Source organism: Bison bison, unplaced genomic scaffold, assembly GCF_000754665.1.
Source record: "Bison bison bison isolate TAMUID 2011002044 unplaced genomic scaffold, Bison_UMD1.0 scf7180017863790, whole genome shotgun sequence".
In the NCBI taxonomy this organism is placed as follows: Eukaryota; Metazoa; Chordata; class Mammalia; order Artiodactyla; family Bovidae; genus Bison; species Bison bison.
In genome coordinates this window covers 1,046,620-1,068,698 of record NW_011494362.1, presented here as the reverse complement: position 1 = coordinate 1,068,698, position 22,079 = coordinate 1,046,620, and the positions used below count along the sequence as shown (strand labels likewise).

At 42.3% G+C, this 22,079-nt stretch overlaps 1 protein-coding gene across 1 annotated transcript in view; it reads left to right on the top strand.

Moving 5' to 3' along the window:
* Positions 1-6,608: 6,608 nt before the first annotated feature.
* Positions 6,609-22,079, top strand: part of KLF3 (Kruppel-like factor 3 (basic)) — a 28,471-nt gene continuing 13,000 nt past the window's right edge. Inside the window, exons 1-3 of the mRNA XM_010833595.1 lie at positions 6,609-9,135; positions 14,346-14,441; positions 21,208-21,697. Of these exons, the coding sequence (XP_010831897.1) occupies positions 14,385-14,441; positions 21,208-21,697 (547 nt within the window). The 5' untranslated portion in view covers positions 6,609-9,135; positions 14,346-14,384. The remainder of the gene's footprint in view (positions 9,136-14,345; positions 14,442-21,207; positions 21,698-22,079) is intronic.

Genomic DNA, 22,079 nt, shown 5'->3' with positions numbered 1-22,079 from the left:
AGGCGAGGGGGAGGGGGGCCCCGGGTTCAGCGATGGAAAGTGTGGGATTGAGGAGAACCGCCGTGCAGATCTGCGGGAGCGACGAGCGAGGCCAGCGGCGCCCGCCCGGGCCCGGGATAGGGCGCGGGCGGGGGCTCACCTGTGTGGTCCCCCGACCGCCTCCCGCCTGCCCGCTCGCGATTCCCTCCAAAGCCCCAGAAATCTCAGTGCTCTCCGCGTGTGGCAACGTTGTTTGGAGAAAGGTAGCGCCGAGGCCGCGCGCTCCTGCTCCTCCCCCTCCTCGTCCCCCACCCCCCGCGCCCTCCTCCTCCCCGCCCCCCGCCTGCGCCCCCTGCCGCCCCCCTTCTCGGACCGGGCGCGCTGCCGCTCACCCGTCGCTGGAGCAAACTTGGAGCAGCCTGGCGGGCCCTCTGGGAAGAAACTTGGGGCGATCGGGAGTGGAGGGAGCATCCCATTCTCGGTCCTGGAGTCCTGGAGCTGGCCAGGACGTCTGGATCCCAGAGGGCAGGGGAAAGAGCTGGCCGGGTTTGGAGAGTCGTCCTCGGGTGCAAGGAGAGAACCTGCCGCAGTGTCTGGAGGAAGGATTGCAGCGTGGCTGGAGGCGGAGAACGCCTTAGGCGACTGCCTGCAGTGTTAGGGACCCGAGCCGGGTGGGGGCCGAGGGAGGGATCTCTGGACCTGGACGCTTGGGACCTACCTTTGGAGATAGCAGACAATACCTGCAATTGTCATAGCTATTTCTTTGGCAGATAAAAGCGAGAACAGTATTCTACTTTAAATTTTACTGCAGTATATAAAACTAGATGAAGACCGCGTGAATGGGACTTTTTTTTCCTAAGCCAGGTTAAAGGGAAATTGGTAATTGCTCACCTTCTTGTATTTCACTAAAATAAACGTACACTGAATCTGTTTTTCACTGACTCAAAATGTATTTTTCGATAGGTCATCCAAGACATTTTAAACATTGATTATGTTCTCAGAAGAGTCTGGTGTATAGAGAAAAGTATGAAGTGGTATTCTGACTTCATTTAGATTTAGTGTCTAATTATTAAACAAAATCAAGTAAGGTATAAGGCAGTTGTTCATTATAGGTTATTTCACAGAACAGTTTTGTGCTGTCCTTTTCTGAGTGCTTTATAGGTATGAATTTGAGGAGCATTTTTAAAAGAGAAATTCATCTGGATGATAATCTGCATAACCCAAGAGAAGACTTGCTTTTAGTTGAAAAACAATTTTATGACACTAATATCTTGAAAATTTTGTGAGTTCGTATTTTTTAAAGAGTGGATGTGTTTTTTCTGTGGCTTGAAACATGGGGTATGGAAGTTGACTTTATTCTGTTCACAGAAACCTTAAATGGGATGTTTGATTAATTTCATTCAGTTCCCTAAAGAAGCTGATATCTCAATTTCTAGTCAGTGGGGTTTGCTGCAGAACTGTTAGAAAAAAGCAGCCTAATGTACCATGGGTGAGGTCAATGAAAATAGACTATAAGGAGCATTCTGCCTGCCTGAAGGAAAATGCAAATATGAAAATCCTAACATGAGGATAACAAAACTAACTGCTTAGACCACAGAACCTTGTCAGGTGTAAAACATGGCAACATAGCTTTGGAGAAAGCTATTGTTTTTTTCACTGCAAAGTTTCTAAATTAAAACCCAACCTTCTGGTTGCTATGGACACAGTGATGCCTTTTTTTTTTTTTTTCCTTTTTTTCTTTTTACCTGTAGTTATATCTACACACAGATTCTTAAATCTCTGCTAATGGGAACCTAGTTAAACAGTACTGGCTAACAAAATAAAGAGAAATAATGGGGAAAGGACTAGTGAATGGATTTTGCTATCTTACAAATACCTAAAGGAAAATAGACATTTTAGAACATCTTATAAAAATCGATACTCTATTCTACAGATTGTATAACAATTTTTCATTTGGATTAAATGAAATACCAGGAACAGAATTGCATTCTCAAAAGGTGGATTTCTGTAGATGTGTGTACATGTAGAATAGATGTGCAGCGGTGTGCAAATATCTTTGTAACTCTGCAGTTGAAAAAGACTGAAAATTTGGGATGACTCTAGACGTCCCCACATTCTTTGTCTTGGGATTTAGTTCTGTGGCTCAGGAACACTTAAAACTGGTCCCATTTCGGTTATGTGGGATGATGACCCAGTGTCATCTGAATTCTCAGCTGCAGTGCTCTCTCCGTTTCCTCCTGATGCTCCGAGACTGTGCAGTATGCATTACCCCAACTCAGAATTTGACTGTAGCTAGAGACCAGCCATTGGGATGGGGGAGAAAGAGACAAAAGAAATTGGCAGGGAGGCTGGTGTTAATTAGGAAGGTTGCTGCTGCTTGAATATGATAAAATCACATGTTCACTTATGATGTTTACTGTATGTGGAAGCTCCTATTTGTAAATAGGGCAGGTCTCCTGTATAAAGCTGGTGTTATTATTCACACCCATAGAACAAACACCTCCACCCCCCTGTTGTTGTCTTAAAAAACTCCAGCTGCTCATGAATATAGGGTCAGGGAGGGCCGGCTAAATGTTTCTCTGTGCTTTCTCTCCAGCACAGCCAGCAGAGCTGTTTCCTGTTCTTTGTTTCAAGGCTGGGGTTTGCGTCATACATTCCAAGTGGCATATGTGTGCTCTTTCCTGTTTCAGGCTGTTTTCTGGTAGATCAGTAGCCCAGACCAGGCCATGGTCCCTGCCCTTAAACTCCCTGTCCCCACCCAGGGAGTTATCATGTCTCCACACACTTAGGATTGCCTAAGATGCCTGTGTTATGTCATAATGACAAAAGTCAGTTAACCTTTTTACGTACACCCTTTGCTCCAATGTGTTTATATGGGTGAATAAGTAATTTTACATTTTTTTTTTAGTTTATCAGTTCGATTTCAAGAAGTGTGTGTGTGTGTGTGTGTGTGTGTGTGTGTGTTGGCTGGAAATTTAAAGAAGGTTGTTTTGTTTGTTTTTCCTTCTTGTTTTGAGTATTGGTTTGGTGATAGGCATTCTGCCCTGGAGCTGTCAGTTTTGGATGGGGTTACACCTTACAGTTCAGAAGATCTAGCAGGATCTGAAGGATGTGGCTCGTGTTGCATCTACCACTGGACACCAGGCACAGGAGGCTTCACTGAACGGAGAACTCAAGCAGTCTTGGACTGCTTGTACTCACTTAAAAGAAGTCTTGCTTATGTTTTAAGGGAGAAACTGTATTGAAACAAATTATAAGATGTATTGAGAGCACTTCAGGATTATTTCAAGGACAAAGATTTTACTGTATCCTACATCTGATTTCCAAATTGTTTTAAGAATAAAAAGCTCAAAGAAAAGGAGAACTGGAATAAGTTCATCTAATGATAGTTTGGAAAAGTTTAACCTAATATTTTGAAAACAGAAGGAGAATGCTCTTTGTTTTTGTTTTACAATAGCAACTTTCTCATAATCTCCGCCCCATCCCACCCCCTTTTTTCTTTGGTATATTCTGTCAGTTGTGAGTAAGCAGATTTCTGGGTTAACTATTTAAAACCTACTTTAACAAACTATTTTCTCTTGGTTCTCCAGAAACAAAGTTTGCATAAAATGGTTGGAAAAGAAAAGTTTTTTGGAAATATTCTCCCTTAAACTTCTTATGTGGGGATTTTCTTTAAAATCTAGAGGAATTATCTACAGTGTTCTCTAATGGAATTAATGGAAAAAGTTTCTGAGGCAGCACATCAGGCCTTATTCTTTCCCCAAATTGGTGATCATCATCATAATAATAATGTTTTGGTTTTAGCATCTCAACCCATCACATTTTTCCTTGAGGATAAAAAGGAAAATACACAGTATGATATTAAGAAAGCTGTTAGAGTTAAATAGTAGGATATTGATAACCTTCCATGAAAAAAAGATGGCAGTTTGGAAAATTTCAATAAGATTTTTCCTTTCTTCTTCGGAGGAATCAGAATTGCAATATTAAATTGCTTGTGGGACAACAGATCTTTAAACTGAATTCATAAGTAACCCAAATTGAAGTAAGGTTTTTTATTTTAGCTCCAAAGTTAACAATCCAACTAGATTTGGTAGATGGAGTCTTTATTTGGCTTACTTTCAAATCATTCTTTCCTCCCTATTTACGGGGAGAGGGAGGTGGTTAATAAAGATGATTAGAATCTAATATTATTTTATGCGGAAGTATTCTGCAAGCTTTAACATGTAAGCCAAACAATTAGGGAAAATTGTACCAATCTGATAGTTGTTATAATCACCAAAAAAAAGTGGTGGGGCAGGGGTGGAAGGTCTCCACAGAGAAGGTAGTCTCTAAGCCATGTAAATCATCTACCTCCATCCCCTTCTTCAGATATTTGCCTTCTTTGTGTGTGCAAATCAACATTTTTGCTATAAAATAAACAGCTATCTTAAAGTGGCATTTCTTACTCTGTTTTCACACCCGGTTGTGTTTAAGAAAAATAAATAAAAGCAACCTTGCCCTTTAAATACCAGGAATTACATTATTCTGAAAATTGGGTTTCTTTCTGAAGTGCTTCAGTATCTATGGTGCTAACTTTAAAAAAGAAAATCCCTAGAGTCATAAAACAATTGATATCTGGTAGTATATCCAGCCAGAATTCATGTTGGAGTGAGTTGGAAGGAAAGGATTGTGGTGACTTCTAGCATTCTCGTTTGCAAGCCTGATCTGTCCCCTTATTAGACCTGGTTTCTCATCTGAAACAGTAATGCCGCTGCTGGAGACAGGAAACCAGACAGCAGTCTGCCCTGATAAGGGAGGGCATTGTCTAAGGGAGGGAGCCCTGCTTCCCCCTCAACTCTCCTTCCTTGAAATTTAGTAGCAATAAAAGAGATACAATACTACAAACGCGGTTTCTCAACCAGAACTAAGACTGTTTTCTCCCAAAGCAAAAACTGGCTCTGCTTTCTCTGGATTGTCACCATAGTTTAATGGCACATTAGAAAAAACTATTAGTATATTTTGTGTCTGTTGGTCAGAGTATTTAATAAATAGTAAGGTCCTTTCTCTAGCAAAGGAGGTTCCTAGAGCGATTGGAGACTCATTCCATTGTGTTGGCAGGTCGAATATATTACCATTTCCCCATCTCATTATTAAGGGGAGCCAGACACCAAATGCAGTCACTTACATGGCCCTTCAGCTTCTATGTAACCCTGGGTTTCACTGTTACCCTCTCCTGGGAAGAGGGTGCTCCTTTGAGATGCAGCCCCCTTTCAGGAGGACCAGCTTACTCTGGGACATGTCCAAGATGGTGGCCAGTCTCTGGAAGGCCTGGGGCTTTCCAGGGATGGCCTGGAGCTAGTCTCAGGCCAGATCAGTGGAGTTTGGCCAAATCTAGACAGAAGAGATCCAGTGGACACTGAGGTCAGTGCCTTCTACCCAGGAGAGCAACCAGTGGTCCAGTGTGGGGTTTTTCTCCTTTGGCACATGTGCTCTAGTTCTCTTAACTACTGTTCTCTGAGTCTGAAATCTGAGTCTGTTCACTGAAATCCCCTCCTTTATCTGTTCTTGCACTATACGCCCTGGTCCCTTACAAAGCTTTGAGCCCCAGAACCGCTTTCATCAGTAAGTTCAAGTTCCTATTCCAGTTCTCCAAGCAAAGGTGTTTTGTCTCCCAAGCGACGGTTTTCACATTTACTTTGTGTTTCAGAAGATGATTTTCAGACTAGTTCCACTGGCCCCTGGGCAGATTTTCCTTGTGTGACACCTGATGTACAGTCACTCTTAGGCCCTTGTCCTTCATTTTATCCTAGCATATGAGAAAGGTAGTTTGACATCGATTCATGTATTCATCCCACAAGTATTTATTGAGCACCTACTCATTAGAGCTAATCTCAGATTGCGTGCGGTCATTATTCTCAGTTATGCCACAAGGATGGAGTAGGTCCCAAGTGATCTAACCTGAAAAGCCATTTTGAAATCATAATTGCCAGCCAGAACCTCCCCATGGCACTGCCTCCCATGGACCAGTGTGGCAGCACACACATCCCACGCCCCGCCAGCCCTGGGGGGATGCCCAAGTGTAAGATGGTTTGACTTCAAAGTGGGTCCCACAGCACAGAGTGGAGCAGAAGAACAGAAAGAGGCCTAGGTCTGCAGCAGACACACTTCTGTTCTTGGCTGCAGCTCCCACCAGCTCTGCGAATTTGGGCGAGTCATTTCACCTCTGTTCCTTCATTTCCTCATTTCTAAAATGGGGATGAGGACCTGACCCTTCCACCTTTGTACAGTTATTATGAGGATTTCCGTATTTACTTGGGTGAAGCTGCCAATTTTTTCTGAGCAGTTTTATGAACCAATTGCAGGTGCATTGGCCAGGAAGAATAGTTTGCCTAAATCGGGGCCTTCAGACTGTGTCTTTTGATGTTGCATCCAAGCCTGCACTCAGAGAAGGGGAGGCAGCAGGGGCCAGCGGGCAGGAGTTGACGTCGCCACTCCCATACATCCACTGGCCCTGGCTCCGGATCCACCATGGACGGACCTACCTGCAGAACTCTCCATTCCACTCTAGCTGTGGGTCATGCCCTGTTGCAGGAGGCCGTGGAAGTGAGAGCCAAGTCACCACCAGCCCTGAAATCAGACTGCTTTGAGTTTGCATCCCAGATCCACACCTCTAACAGCTGTGTGATCTTGGGCAGATTACTTTGCCTCTCTGTTTCAGCAGTACAATGAGAAGGTAGTACCTCCCGTATCATAGGCATTAAATGACACAGTCCTTGTAAAGAATGGGACCTGGAGAGTGCCAGTTGTGAAGGTGGTGATAATCAGTAGGAAACCTGTGACATCACTGAGCTCCTGGTTTTCCTTGGTCTATAGGAGTGGCATTGAAACAAAACGAACCTAATGTTTGTTAACACACATATGCACACATGCTCGCACACACACTTCAAGTTACCACATTCTTTTCTCTCTCACTGTCCTCCACCCCACCCCACCCCCGCCCTTAATTTAGGTTTTAAAATCGAGACCTTGACACTAGACTTGTTTAGAAGAGCTCTCTGGGTGAGTAATAAAAAACAAAGGGTTAAGGTTAGGAGCAATAGGTTTTTTGAGGAAGTTTCGTTTAATAGGTTTCCTTTAGGTTAGGCCCCCTAGTCCCCTCACTCCTGTTACTTTTTTAAGGGAGATTTTCAAGTGCATTTGAAGAGAAAGGTAAGTGACTGAGACTCCTATAGCTCAGGGCTTTTATATCCACTCCTTATGCCTGGCAAAACCTTGACTTAGTGGGTGTGCCTGATCTCCTTTGGGGAGCAGGAAGGGAACCCCTCTAAGGAGCTAGAAAGTAAGCCTGTGCTCAGGTGCTTCCCTTCCCGGTGGTGGTCTTGGACAGCCTATTTGGAAGGTAGAAAGGCCCACCTATCTAGGTAAGAGGAGGCGGCCTCAGATGGGCCCAGGAGCAATCAGCTGGCTGCACTGAGTGGGGAGGGCCTTGAGCTGGTCTTTGAAGAATTAGGAGGATTTAGATAAGCCGGAAGGGGATGGGCATTCCACTCTGGTTGCCCAGCATCGGGGCCAAAAATGAACAAAGGCTTTGGGGAGAGGGGGCGGGTGGAGGGGGAAACGGCAGTCAGCGTGGAGGGCTCCTGGTGGAGCAGGGGGCAGCTGGTAGGAAAGGGGGCGCTGAACATGGTGCTTGAACCTGCTCTACAAGCCCTAGGGGTGTCCCTTGGAGGAAAGTTTGGGAGTTTGGAAAAGACTCGCTGAGAAGAGGGCTTTGTGATATATACGTGGCAAGTGGCAGGTCGGGGGAAGGAATGGTCAGAATGGCTTGGAGGGTTCAAGGGGCAAGCATAGGAGACCCATGGAGGGGAGACCCAGTAACACAGTCTTGAGGTATGAGAGCCTGGCCACGGCAGTAGTAGAAATAGAAAACTTGGTGAGGAAAGCTTGAAAGATGACCTCTAGGATTCTGAGGTGAGTGGCCAGAAGATAAAGCAGTTGTGGGGCACAGCCTTTTGGGGACAAGGAGGATTTGGGTTGGGGACATGTTGAATTCTCTTACACAGCAGTGGCTCAGAGTGCTTTTCTGTTAGCTTCTGAAGGGAGAGGTCAGCAACAGCTCACGTGTGTGCATGCAGAGGTTCTGCGGCTCTGTGAAGCTTTTAGTGAAGCATCCTCAGGAGCTGGGGGAAGCAGTGCCATTTCTTTCTGGTTATTTGCAAGGTTCCAGCCGTCGCTGCTCAGGCCGGAATTTCCAGGAACTGGCAGCTGGCTGGAGCCAATTGGTCCCTCCCAGCCTCGCAGTCCGAGGGTGGGGCCCCATGGGTGGAGGCCCCTCAGGGTGGAGTGGGGTGGGTCTCCAGCGATAGGGCACCCGGTGGAGAGGCAGTGGCCTCACACAGCCCTTCTGGATTTGATTATATAACACATCACAGGAGAAAACTGAGGGCCAAGGCAGGCTGTGTAAGCCATATACACAGCAGGACTACGCACGAGGGGTGCTTTTCAACCGGGTTGGGGTCGCTGGCCCTTAAAACTAAAAAACAAAAATTGTCGGCATGGGGAGGAAAACTGCGTACATAACCTTAATAGGGAAAATGACTAGTGTTCGCTAAAATTGCTTTTAGAAAGATGTGGTAGGCCGCTAACTAAGTGGCATTGAACTTGAGAGTTCATCTAAAGGGTATGGGTTTGTGTCTCCCCCCCCCACCCCTGCTGCGCGGGCCCTAGTCTGGAAAAGTGGAGGGACTTCGCTTGGTTGTTACCTTTGCACCTGTCCTTATTTACATGCAAAATCAATTGCTTCACTTGGTCTTTCCGAAGTACAGGGTGTGGGCAGAATCTTATCTGAAGCCATGTCCTGTTTGGACAAGTTGGACTGCCTTGGCAACTCTCCATAGGGTGGAGCAGATGGGTGGAGGCAGGAAAGTAAAATTGGGTGGCTTGTTAGCCCAGAGAGGAGAGAGGGCGGATTGTTTGCTCATGGATCATTATATTTAATCTGAAACTAAATAATTAACTTCTTTCCCATTTACAAAACATTTTGATGCAAAATAACTAATTTATGAGGGCCAAAGATTTAGAAGTGTTCCACGGAATTTTTTTCCTTTCACACCAACAGTAGAAGACTGAGGTAGGAGAAAAATCACCGAGTGACATGAAAACGAGACGCCTTTCCAGGTAGGTGCCAGCATTCAGCTGTTCTGAAAGAAGGCTCCAACTTAGAAATGTCCACTTCCATCTGTTGCCCGGCCCCTTGGATTTCTGGCCAGAGCAGCTGCCATTAAATACGCAACTCCTTGGAGCTCTTGAAAGGTTCGGGTACAAAAGTAAAGAAAGAAAAGTTTCTTTGGAGAGGAAGTTTAGGGATGTTACCTGCCCGCCCTGGTCCTCCTCCTGACCGAGAATCTCTCTCACATACACCCACACACGCGCACACTCACCCACACACCTTTTTTTTTTTTTTAATTTATCTTTTTTATTTTTTCCCTGAAGTTCCTTTTGGGAGTGAGAGGTGAGAGGAGGCAGCATGCTTCCTCCTTTAAAGCCCAGAGGCTTGGATGGGGTGAATGGGGCACTTACAGATGGTGTGCTGATTTGGCCATCCTCTCTTTCTCCTTACACCTGGCTGAGGTCGGCTAGGAAACAAAAGATCAGCTTTGAAGGAGGCAGGTAGTCTGGAAGCTTAGGGTCAGGCTGGGCTGGGGGAGAAGAATCCAGGGTCCCTTTGAGTGCATTAGACAGGAGAGGAGAAGGGAGAATGTCAGAGCAAATCCCGATAGATCGCCAAGATATTTATTTCAGATACATTCTCTCTCCAGAACCCCCTCCATCCCCTGCCACACACCTCCCTCTCTCTCTTTCCCTTTCTCCCCCCCACCCCCATTCTTCTAAGGAAGGGGCAGTTATTTATAAGGTTGTTTCTGTAATAAAATGCCATAGCTTCAAGACAAGCCATTACATTTAATGTAACCTCTTACTTTAAGGCCTGTGTGTATTTCTAAGCTCTGCAGCTCATTTGTACCCTCATGAAGCAATTGTCAAGTAGGCCTCATGGAGGGCTGAAAAGGACCATGTGAGAGGGAACTATATTGCTTGTGAAACTTCATGTAAGTGATTCACCAAAGCTTCTTAAGACATAAACATGCAGTTGTGCATCTTGACAAAAATCTGAGTCTTCTTATGACAGCTGAAAAGTCAGAAGTATAAGTAGAGTGTGAAGGAAAATCTGTTTCTTCCTTTTGAAGGAAAATTCTGTATTGGCCCTTCCCAGCAAAATAACAGTTGGGGAAGAAGGCATTTGTTCCGTGATGGAAAATTATTTTGGCGATTATTTCCTATATTTTTACTTTTAGGCACTTTGATAACTTAGACTTTTTTTTTTTTAAACCTGTTTTGCCTATTTTTTCCCTCTTGTAAATGCAGTGTTGTTATCCTGGGATTACTAGTTTAGAATGTATGTCTCCTAAGCTAGTTTAACACAACTAAGATGAAAACCTGTTAATGTTTGGAAACTAGTTGTAAGAAAAACAGAACCACTTTTGGAGGCCTTCTAATCTCTGTGATAAGAATTCCTGAGCCTAGTTAAAACCCACTAGATTTAAAGACCCTGACTTTGGCAAACTCAATTTACTGCCTGTGTCCTAGTCTTTAAATACTTGTTTTAGCGCACCACCTAATGGTCGTACTTGGAACTGCTGTCAGGGTTATGCAGAAATAGATTTTCTATAGCATTTTAAGTTTACTTTCAGTAGCCCCAGAGCTCAGAGTGGCCCATGCATAACAAAAGCCACTAAGTTCAGAGACCCCACTTCTTCCAGTGCTGAGTTATATGGAAGGCCTTTCAGTAACATTGCAGTCACTCTTTTCTTATTCTAGATCAGAACCCAAAGATAAGGTCAATGCTAGTGGCCAAAGTGGTCCATTCAGAGATGGAAACAGTAGGTACAGAGTCTAGACTTGTGCAAATAAATAAAAGTCTGATTTGCATTAATGTTTTTGAGTCTCTTCCTAAATTTGATTTCTTCTAGCTTCCCTGTTATTTTTATTAAAAATTTTAACTATAGAATTAATAAATTTAAAAATGGGCACACAGGTATGTATAAATCTGCCCCCACCTCTCCCAAGAATTCCTGGTTAAAGATTAGGGTGTGTATGTCCTCCATAGCCTTTGACTTTCACTGAAAGTATAATCAGTCATTTTAGAAGCTACAAGATTGAGAGCAAAGTGCTGTTAAACATGTGAGTGGACGGTGAGTGTGGTTCTGTCTACAGTGACATTTGAATTTTGCACAGACCTTTTATTGTCAAGTGATGCTTTATTTAGTTAGGAATGAGGTATTCTAAATTCTCTCATTACTTGTTTATTAGCTGAAATCCTTGTGTATGAGAAGTATCCCTTCATCAGTGATTGAGTTACTCTTCGAGGTACAGTTCTGAATAAACAACCCTTACAATTATTTTTTAATAAAAATGAATCCAGTTTTGTTAGGAGGGATGCTTTATGCTAGATGAATTTTTCTCTTAAGATTACAAGTGTTTCAAAGCACTAATTTCCTTAAGTTTAGATAAAACATAAAAACTAACAAAGTAATTTCACTAATGTCTTAAAATGACACAAACTATAGCAAGTTAACGTGTCATTCATTTCTGAATGGGTTCAGTACTTACTGCTGTAGACATTTGACAAGGGCTTTATGAGCTAAATGATGGGGTTAGGATTTAAACCAAAATGAGCTCCAGACCCCATCATCTTTAATCCCACTGTGCTGCTCCTACTGGTAGTAAAGGATTCCAGGTAAGGCAAGGGGTACAGATAATAGGAAACTATTGGGATGGTGCGATTATCAAGGGACAGGTCCTGCATGAGATCTCAGACAGGATGAAAGCAGCCATTACTTTTTAAACTGAATTTAGTCTGAGTTTTTTAAGGGTGTGTGTGTTGGGGAGGGGGTGATGTTGACCACTAAGGCTCAATATTCTAGGAAAGAGGCAGGTACTTGACATTGTTCCAGAGATCAGAATCAACAAATTTAGTACTGTGTGTATAGTATTATAGATTCAAAAATTGTGTGCATATTCAGATAAACAAAGTTTTTCTCTTTTTTTGGTTTTATTATTTTTAATCTCATTTAATTTCCCCAAAACCTTGAAGATAAATCTTTTAGGAAGGAGACAAAAGAGGTGCCCTCTGCATTTTGCGTGTAAAAAGGGGCCTCCCCGCATCCACTCCCCCATGGAGAGGGTCAAGTACAGATCTCCTGCTTGAGTTTCAAGATCAGAAGTCTTCCACTACACTCCTGAGAATGAGTGCTTTTATTTAGAAGGATTTGCAGCAACTAGTGGAGGGGATGAATCTGTAAGAGTAAATTAAATTTAAAAGCTTGGGGGGAGGATGACCGGCCATGGGTCGAGGCTGCTGAATCATCTGACCTCATTGATATAAGCAAGCGATCTCACATCTTTTGTGTATGGTCTGCTCTGGGGCCCTGGACAGCAATTCTTAGCACCATATCCATCTGTACAGCTGCTAGGCTGGGAACTGGTTAATAATAGATCCCAAGACACAAAAGGGGTTTTCATCCTTCATTATGAAATCATCCATTTTTCACTTGCTATGGGGTTTGTTCTTACTGGGACACAGAAGAGGGTGGTAGCACCATTGATTTGAGCAGCCTGGTTTCAGATTGTGTTTGCAGATTATAATACGTCCTGTGATGTAGGAAAATATAATTTTGAAGTCAGGGCCTTATGTTGAGTTAATGATGATATTCACGTGTTGTCATGAGACCCAGGACAGTCCTTCTTCAGCAAAGCAGTGAAGCACAAGAACTACACAGTATTACTTTTATAATTGTGTGTGAAGATATCTTAGTTTAACCCATAGAGCATGGACATCACTATCGACAGGATTGCTATCAGGGAGGTGGGGGTGGGGAGTTTAAATACTGAAATACATGGGGTTTCTATACCTTTTTCAGGTGGAACTCAATCTAGAGCTCGTTCACCTTCCCACCCACACAAAGGTGATACATAAAGACCTCACTTTTAACCAAAGTGCTGAACACTGAAACCAAATTTGGATAAGAGGGGCCTGAAGCAAGATGTTGAAGGTCTGGGTAGTACATGGGCAGTTATTCCATAACCTGTGAAACGCAGTTATTAATAAATGTTCATCAGACTGAATATTTTGTCTTGTGAGGAAGCAGTTGGAATGATATAGTACTAATAGCAGGCTAGTACAGAACACAGAAGAAAGGGGATAACACATGAATAAGAAAAGAAAAAGATCAAACAGGGTCAGGATGGACATTGTCTTTACATTAGGCTAAAAATCGGCTTATTTCCTAATAAGGAGAAATTGAGGGTGAATAGAAGCTAATATTCTTCATATTAAAAAAGTACTTAGAAAACAATAAGAGGCATGGGGTTTTAATTTTTCTTAAATGATCACGCACATGGCCAGTAGGGATGTTGGGAAACAGGTTCTGTTTTGTTGATGGCAATTACAGAGTATCTTTGCTAGATGATACAGCAGATGCTTTGGAAAATGTACCTGCTTCTCACTCAAGAACTCCCCTTCATAAAGTTTATCTTAAAAATTAATTAAGGACATGCACAAAGATGTAAATATTAAGATGTTCATTGCTGTCTGTAATAGTGAAAATTTAGAAGCAATCTGCCCAGTAAGAGGAATTTTTAAAAAATCTGGGGATTTCCCTGGTTCTCCAGTTGTTAGGACTCTGCACTCTACTGCATGGGGCCCAGGGTCCATCCTCGGCTGGGGAACTGAGATCCTACCAGCTGCTAAGCACGGTCAAAAAAAAAATCTGATTGGTTCACAGTGACACACTGAACTTGATGGTGCGAAAGCATACTTACTAGAAAAGAAACATTTTCCCAGTGATTGTTAAGGGTGCTATATAGTGTGCATATTACAATCCATTTAAAAAGAGTTTGGAGGGATAAAAATAAAGATAGTTGTGGTAATTGTTTCTATGTTGTCTTTTTGCCTGATTTTTCTTTTATGACATAAGATGGAAAGGAAAGTTTTTTAACATTTGTATATAATGTGAACTTCTATTGAGCTGCACAGTAATCTTATTAAACAAGCTTGGCTGCTCAGGAGGGCTGTACCTATTGTTCCAGAAATGTCAGGGTTTATGTATTTGAGTTAGAAATGCCAGTTGGCTCTCCCCTGGTTATGACCATGGAGTCTGGTCTTAATTATATAAAATGGCATTTTCATAGGTAAGGAAAACAAATTCCAGCCATTCTGGGGGCAGGGGAGAGGAAGGACCAGAGAAGCAGGGTGAGGAAAAATTTTTTTTCAATAGTTTATATAGAAAGTAACCTCAGGATTTAGACAGACACCTTGTTTTGTTTTCCAGGCTAAACACCAGAGCACCCTAGAAAGTATAACTAAAAGAATGCTCATGTTTGACCCAGTCCCTGTCAAGCAAGAGGCCATGGACCCTGTCTCGGTGGTAAGTTTTCCAAAACTAAACACCTCTTGTTTATTCCAAGTGGTAATAATTTTACTGTGTGTTGTGTTATTCCTTTAAAGTACTCATTACCTGACAGGCATTTGATAGGCAAACTTTTAAACAGGATCCATGTTTTCTTAAACGCTATGCCCCAGTCCCCTATCCACCCCCAGGATGTCATCACAGAACTTGAGCCACAGGTACATCTGCTCACAATAGAAATAGTTTTACAGAAACCCCTTAGTTAGCAGTTTTTTAGTCTGAGCTCTCAAGATTATTGATTTTGGCAAAAAGAAAAAAAAATGGCCAGACTAGTTTTTAAAAATTAATGTGCATTTGGAACGTTAAAAAAAAAAAAAAAAAAAACCTGTACACAATGTTTATCATGATTAGGAAGCAGTTTTCAAATGTACCTACAAGAAATCTTCATCAAGAATGAGTTTACTTAGAGGTATTTTTCACTCAAGATGACCACCCAGACTATATAGAGGAGTTTCTTAAACATGTTTGTGAATGTTAATCTTTTTTGGGATTGGAAACCAAAAAAAAAAAAAAAAAAGACTCCATTTTGCCTCACGTAGTGCTTAGGATATCCTTCACAAAACTCATTAAAAAGATGAAAATTGGGAGAAAAAAATCTTTGATCATTTTGCATGTAAAAATATACTAAGAATAAAATGATTTGCTTAAACTCCAAGCAGGCAGCCTCTTGGAGCTGTGACTTGGGAGAAACTAGAGAAAGAACTTGACCCTGAGAATGGAATTTTGTTTCACTCAGAAGAGTCTGTGGTGGCTGGGAGACAATTACATTCACCCTCTCTTTCAACACTTTAGTGCTAAGCTAGCCGGGTCTTCATGCTTGTCAACCACCAGGGAAGGAGTAACGAGTCCAGTTGTGTGTTTATAGAGGTTCAACACCAGCACTGTGGAGGCTGGACAGGGCTGACAACAGAAAGGTGTCCAACTGCAAAGCCGGGAGTGGTTGAGACTTGAGGGGATCTGGTTTAGTGAATATGAAATAACACGGCCATGCTGTCAACTCTGTCTTGCTCTTTTCTTCCTCGGGCTTGGAAAATACTCACAAGGGGAAAAACTTGGCCTGAGCTGTGGCTCTGAAGGTTGGTAATGACACGCTTGCAAAAATTAGATCATCCTTATGCGCTGGCTATGGAGGTTCCTGCCAAAACTGTTTATACGAGACATGGGGGTCACTCCAAGGCCCTTGGAACTGGGTTGCCATGGAGATTTCTGCGCCAGTGTTTACCACTGTGTACGCTGAAAAGTTAAGTCAGAGTGGCTTTAAGGAAATAGCATTTACATTCTTGCCTGACAGCTGTATAACCATATGATAATAAGGAGCAATAAGAATTTTATTAATCAAAAAGCTAAATTGGCTTCTAATGGTACTCATTTTGTCATCAACCCCTTCCCCCAACTATTGCATGATCATACTGGAGGAATATTAAGGTATAAAATGTTCCCATTAATTGTATCCTTGAAATATGAATAGGGTTTTAGTACCGGAGACTATGATTAATTTGGTAAATGATGTAGGCCCATCAGTGATGCATTTTACTATTCAGTATACTTCCAGAGCTTTTAATCAAGCATGAGAATGTGTCACAAGAGCCTAATTTAAAGCTAAAATGAACTTTACCATACAAGGAAATGCACTTAGCTGAAAAAAAATGGAAATAAAATGAATTTGTTGTAATAGTTGTACTTGTAATGCTGTAACATATTAATGCATGGAGTTAAAATATGTGGAAGTATTTTTGCAATTAATAGTCTTTTTCTCCTTCATGCTCTAGTTTTCAAGTTCTGCTGATGCTTATAGAATTTAATTATATTGTTTCACCAAAAGAGAGTTCCAGTCCTTACAATGAAGTTTCTTTGTTTCCACTCTTAAATCTTCAAATTTTATTTTTCCTACCTTCATAGGTGAAGTATATGAAATCTGATTTATTGTTCCTTTATTCCTTTTCTCTTTTTCATTCTGCCTTTGACCTAAAGGTTGAGGTCTTTGTTTATTCAGGTCAGTGTTCTAAACATGAAGCAGTAACATGTAAGATTGGTTTTTGCTTCAATTCCACATATGAACAAAAATATTTTACTCTGATTTACTCCCCTCTCTCACCCCTTTTCCCTAAAAGTTAAGAAGAGTAAAAATAATCTGCCTGGTTGGTGTTTTGCTATAATTCAGAGAAAGTGAGGAAATGTCATTTTTCTCTTACTGAAGTATAAGAAGTTTATATGAAGTATAAACCTTCATACTGCTCACTAAACCTTGTGCCTTGAGGCAGACTAGACTTTGGATTGTCGATCCTATTAAGATTTTCAAGAACTGGGAGCAGAGTACGCCCTCCCCCACCCACCCATTCTGTGCTGTAGATCTCTGCTACTTATTGTCAATGCATTGCTGGCAAAGCCATCAGCAGCTCCCTGAGTCTCCTATTTTTTTCTTATTTATAAAATTGGCGATACTTATATGTAAAACATGAAATGGCAGGTGTATATAAAATGCATGTGTAAAGGAGTTGTTTTTACCAATACTGCCAAAGAGGTTGAAAACTAGAATTTAATTCAGGAAATGAGAAAATAAAATTTTTTAAAGTATTCCTTCATATTCTTCTGTTCCTAAAGGAAGAATACTTCTGAAGAAGGTGTATTTTTTTCTTTAATGAAAATTATCATCTAAAAGAGTCCTTACAGATTAAGAAGTACTTAAAATCAGTAGTCCCTCTGCCGTGTTCTAACAGAAACTTTTCATGACTTTTCTGAGCCTGGTAGAAAGAGAGCTTTTTACTTTTGTTTGCACAGAGGGGCATGACATTTGCTGTTTCCAAAGAGTTTGTTTATAAATGCACCGCGCCTTCCTGCACTTGGGACTCCACCCTTGGTATGAAGATTCCTTTGACTTGCCATCGCCCTGTCACGGACGGTCGCATTTTTTTTTTCATATTAATGAATAGTGAAACAGAGACTCACCCACGTTTCATGCAGTCACTCCGTCCACTTAAACCATCTTGTAATGGAAAACTTCACCAAAACTATTGCCAATAAAATGAGAAACTATTAGTTCTCACTTTCATAGGAAGTGATAGCATTGGAAAATTATCCAAACCCTGTGCCTTTTTCCTCATCATACTTAAAAAAAAATTTTTTTTTGAGAATCAAAAAATTGTTATGCTGAGCCTAGTCAGTGGTAAAAGCTTGCTCAGAGAGATGTTGATTAACGTCATCCATTCATCCAGTGTTCTCTGAGCACTTGGGCTGGACCATCATCTCCCACTCCACTGACACTTAAATAACCCACGACAAGTAAATAACTCACGTCATGGATGTGTGAACACTTGAATGCATGTTACCACAGAGGGAAAGAACCCTTCTTAATAACAGACCTTTTGGGAAAGTAACCCCCTTGCTGCACTTAGTGGGGGTCAGGAATGGAGGAGACCTTTGCTGGAGTCAGTAGGGCTATGGATGCCCAGCAGTGGCCAGAGGACCTTTCTGCTTCATCACTTCATGCAGCTGATGTGGATTTTGCTGGTGCAAGCATACCTATTTGCATTGCTTCATTAGAACACAGGAATGCTCTGGAACAGAGAGGAAGCAACTATTACCAGTGTGTATCCACCCAAGGCACACACCCCAGGCAAGCCCTGTGTCAGTCCTTATGCTGTGGAGAACCAGATTGTTGCAAGCTGATTGCAGTGGCTTATGTGCTCCACCCAAATGATTAAAGTAAACATGGCTCATAGAAGGTTCTGGTAAACATTGCTGTGAAGTTTGCTAGTGAGACAGTTTGAAGAACCACATTTCTTCACCCTCAGACGAAGCAGGCAGACCAGAAATAGTTAACACTGGACTCAGTTGTGTGCCCCTGCACACAAAACAGCCCCCCTGCTTTTAGCCCTGGAGCCTTCCAAAGACCACGTGTCCAGTGTAGGGGACAGGGGGCATTCATGGGAGGGAAGACTCTCAGCAAAACTGTGCATAATGTTTATAAAATTCAGCTCTGTGTGGCTGTTTCTTTATGGCTTGAGAAACCTGAGACTGTTATTAAATTTGCAAATCCCCCAGGTTCTAAATTCCTGCTCTCCTTAAACTCACCCCACAGATAGAAAAATCCAGCAATGACAGCAAGTCCTCGTCTTGCTTCCGATGTGGTTGCCAATAACTTGGTATTAAAATCTAGGTCATAGGGATGTCTTTGAAGACTAGGGCTGAAAATAAGGGAGAAGCTACATTTCTGTGAGTAGAAACAATGAACACTGCCTCCCATTTCCTGGAGTTTTTGTTTCTTGTACCAGAACTTTTGCCCTTTAGAAAATTATATCAAGCTGGCTAAACTTTAGAACTAGGAGAAATCTTTTTTCCTCCTGTAGTTAATTACTTCCTTAAGCCCTCATTGTACATAATGTGTAATTTCTGTTCACAAACCTTGTGCCTCTTGCTTTTGCCTCTTTTAACATTTCAGTTTCAATCTATTGCATATTCATATTACTGTATATTTTGAGCCTCTCATCTTGTGTTGCACCTATGTGTGTCTTATTCTAAAGAAAGGTAGAAATAGTCTTCATTTGATCTTCGATACATAATTCAAAACTATTTTTAAAAACAACAATTTGTTTTGTGTTTCCTGATTTTATATCCTCATGTCCTGGTTTTTAAGCAATATTATTAGTGAAAATTCTCCCTCCCCACCTTTAAATTGCATTTAAATAATTTACCAAACGTTGGTAATAAAAATTGGTGTTTTTGTTCTAGATCTCATCACTTAGAGCTATGCTAGTCCAAGGTCAGTCTATGGCATCTTGAGTCATTCCCCAGTAACTCAGAATCTGCATTTTAACAAGATTCCCAGGTGAATCTGTGTGCTTAGTGAAGTCTGAAGAATACCTGATAACATCAAAGCCCACTGAAGTAAACACCTGTCGTATACAGCAGGAAGAAAAGACTCTGGGACCACTGTGTGTGTTAAGTTCATCTCATAGGCATCTCATTGGGTCCAATTCTAATCTTAACATCACAGTCTCCTAGAAGATGAATATCCAGTTTTGACATATCCTCATGACACTTGCATGTCTAATATTTATTTAGTAATTTTTATTGCCTTTTTTTATAGAACTGTTTTTGAATATAATAGTTATTTTGAAAGTGCAGGAATGGGATTTTAAAGCCGCACTGATGAGTTGGATGCATAGCCAGGTGGAGATTCACCCAATGAGGCCCAGAGAAGAAAGGGTGTGATCTCAGTAATCCCAGTCAAAACCACTGCTGTCCCCCAGTTATTAATAACTCATATTAGTGGCCACCGAAGGGGCCAGGAAGGTTCAGAAATTAATAGTGCATTTAAGCTGTTCAATTATAAGTTCCCATTAGTGGGTTTTCTCAGTTGCATTGTGAGCTAGTGTTGCTTCAGAATCACAAATGCATCGAACTTTAGAGCTGGGAGAGAGGCACAGTATGTTATTTTTCACTCTTACTATAAAACATTGAAATATAAGTAATCCTCTGCAGGCAGACTTGACATGTTACCACTGAAAATATGTTCCCCTAAAATGCATGCAAGTAAAGGGTTTATGTTGAGTTTAATTTTTTTTAAGCATTCTACAACAGACTTTAAATTTTACTTAAGGAATAGAAGTAATTTTAATGAATTCCATGGCCAAGGACAGTACCCATAGTGTGCAATTACAATTGATTAATAGTTCAACCTGGTAAATGAGAGTTACATTATCTTGATATTATAAGAAAGGAATGTATTTGAAGATAAATTAAGTCAGTTATGAACAGATCTTAGGTTTGGAAGAGGACTGTTTATCTCACCTCCAGTATCTTGTTAGGTTGTCCCCCAGTCTCTCGATAAAGGAGTAGCAAGAGGAGAGAGGACAAAGCCTCGGCTTGTATGCAAGTCCCTTCCAACATCATGTGTCCTTATTTGAGTCCTATTATATTTGCTCTTTCTTGTAGTTCTGTGTCATCCTCAGATTTGGAGGTTAAGTCATCTTCTACAGTGTCTCAAATTGTGAATAAATCTGTTGAACAAGTCGGGGCCAAGGACATGATCACCTTCGTGTGGGTGGCCTTCTGTATATAAGTGTGTGGGGTGACTAGCCATCCTGAGTTGCATGATACTGAGGCATTTCCTCAGATGTCAGACATTTAGCACTAAAGCCAGGATTCGTGGTCACCTTAGCATGGATTGGTCAGTGGCTGGAGAGCATCCCAAGGCACCAGCACGTGGCTCTGTTTGTCCATGTTATCCACGAGCATATGGGGAATGTTCTATGTCTTTATGCTCAGGTGGAGCACACTAAAGCCAAGGAGGGTATTCCTGCCAGTTAAGAAACCCCATCAGAAAAGCAATAAGGTTCCTTGGCTTGGCTGGTTCTTGGTGAATCCCAACTCCTAATGAGAAGGCCCATAAGCCTTTTATAACCTGTTTTAGAATTTTTCCAGGTGTCATCATCAATCTTAACTTTGGATGTGGCCATCACTGTGGAGAGCGCAGGGGCGGTAGCAGTGTGTAGAATTAAACTTGAGATTTTTTGTGTGTGACATAGTTACCACCTTAACTTTAGTGCCTACGTTTATTAGACCAACTCTTTAACGGTATTTTTTTAGTGTCAAGCATATATCTAAATCCAAACCATTTATGAAAGTCCATGTAACTGAATGTGCCTTGTTGTGTATTTTCATCTTATTTCATGTTTCACGCAAACACACCTGTCCGTTGACATGTTTCTGTCTTTTCTAATAGTCATACCCGTCTAATTACATGGAGTCGATGAAGCCCAACAAGTACGGCGTCATCTACTCCACGCCATTGTCGGATAAGTTCTTCCAGACGCCGGAAGGCCTGTCTCACGGGATGCAGATGGAGCCGGTGGACCTCACAGTCAACAAGCGGAGCTCGCCGCCCTCGGCCGGGAACTCGCCGTCCTCCCTGAAGTTCCAGTCCTCCCACAGGCGCGCCTCGCCCGGGCTGAGCCTGCCCTCGTCCAGCCCGCCGGGGAAGAAGTACTCGCCGCCGCCGCCGCCCGGCGTGCAGCCCTTCAGCGTGCCGCTGTCCATGCCGCCGGTGATGGCCGCGGCCCTGTCCCGCCACGGCATCCGGAGCCCGGGCATCCTGCCCGTCATCCAGCCCGTCGTCGTGCAGCCTGTCCCCTTCATGTACACCAGCCACCTCCAGCAGCCGCTCATGGTCTCCTTGTCGGAGGAGATGGAAAATTCCAGTAGTAGCATGCAAGGTACCTTTCTGTTCTGCAACTCATCCACACTGCTACCGCCCCCGCGCTCTCCACCCCGCATTAATCCGGACTTGTAGGTCTTCACTACCAGGGAGTCTGAGGGAGCAGAGGAAGCAAGGGGCGGAGAACTGCTGTACTCTGAAAAGGAAATATTCGACTGAGAGACTGCCTGAGGCATTTCCTTTTTCTAAGTGTTGATCCTGGAAGAGCTCCCAAGAATCAGGCTGTCTGTTGTTTAATGCCATGAAACGATTAGTTTCACTATGTACTTGTCAACTTTGGGATAACAAGAATCTTGACTTTACATTTTGCTTTATTGAATGCCAGCATGGTTCTAGGTGCAAAAGTCTCCTAAGAATTATTTTTAGTCCAGGGCTCCCCA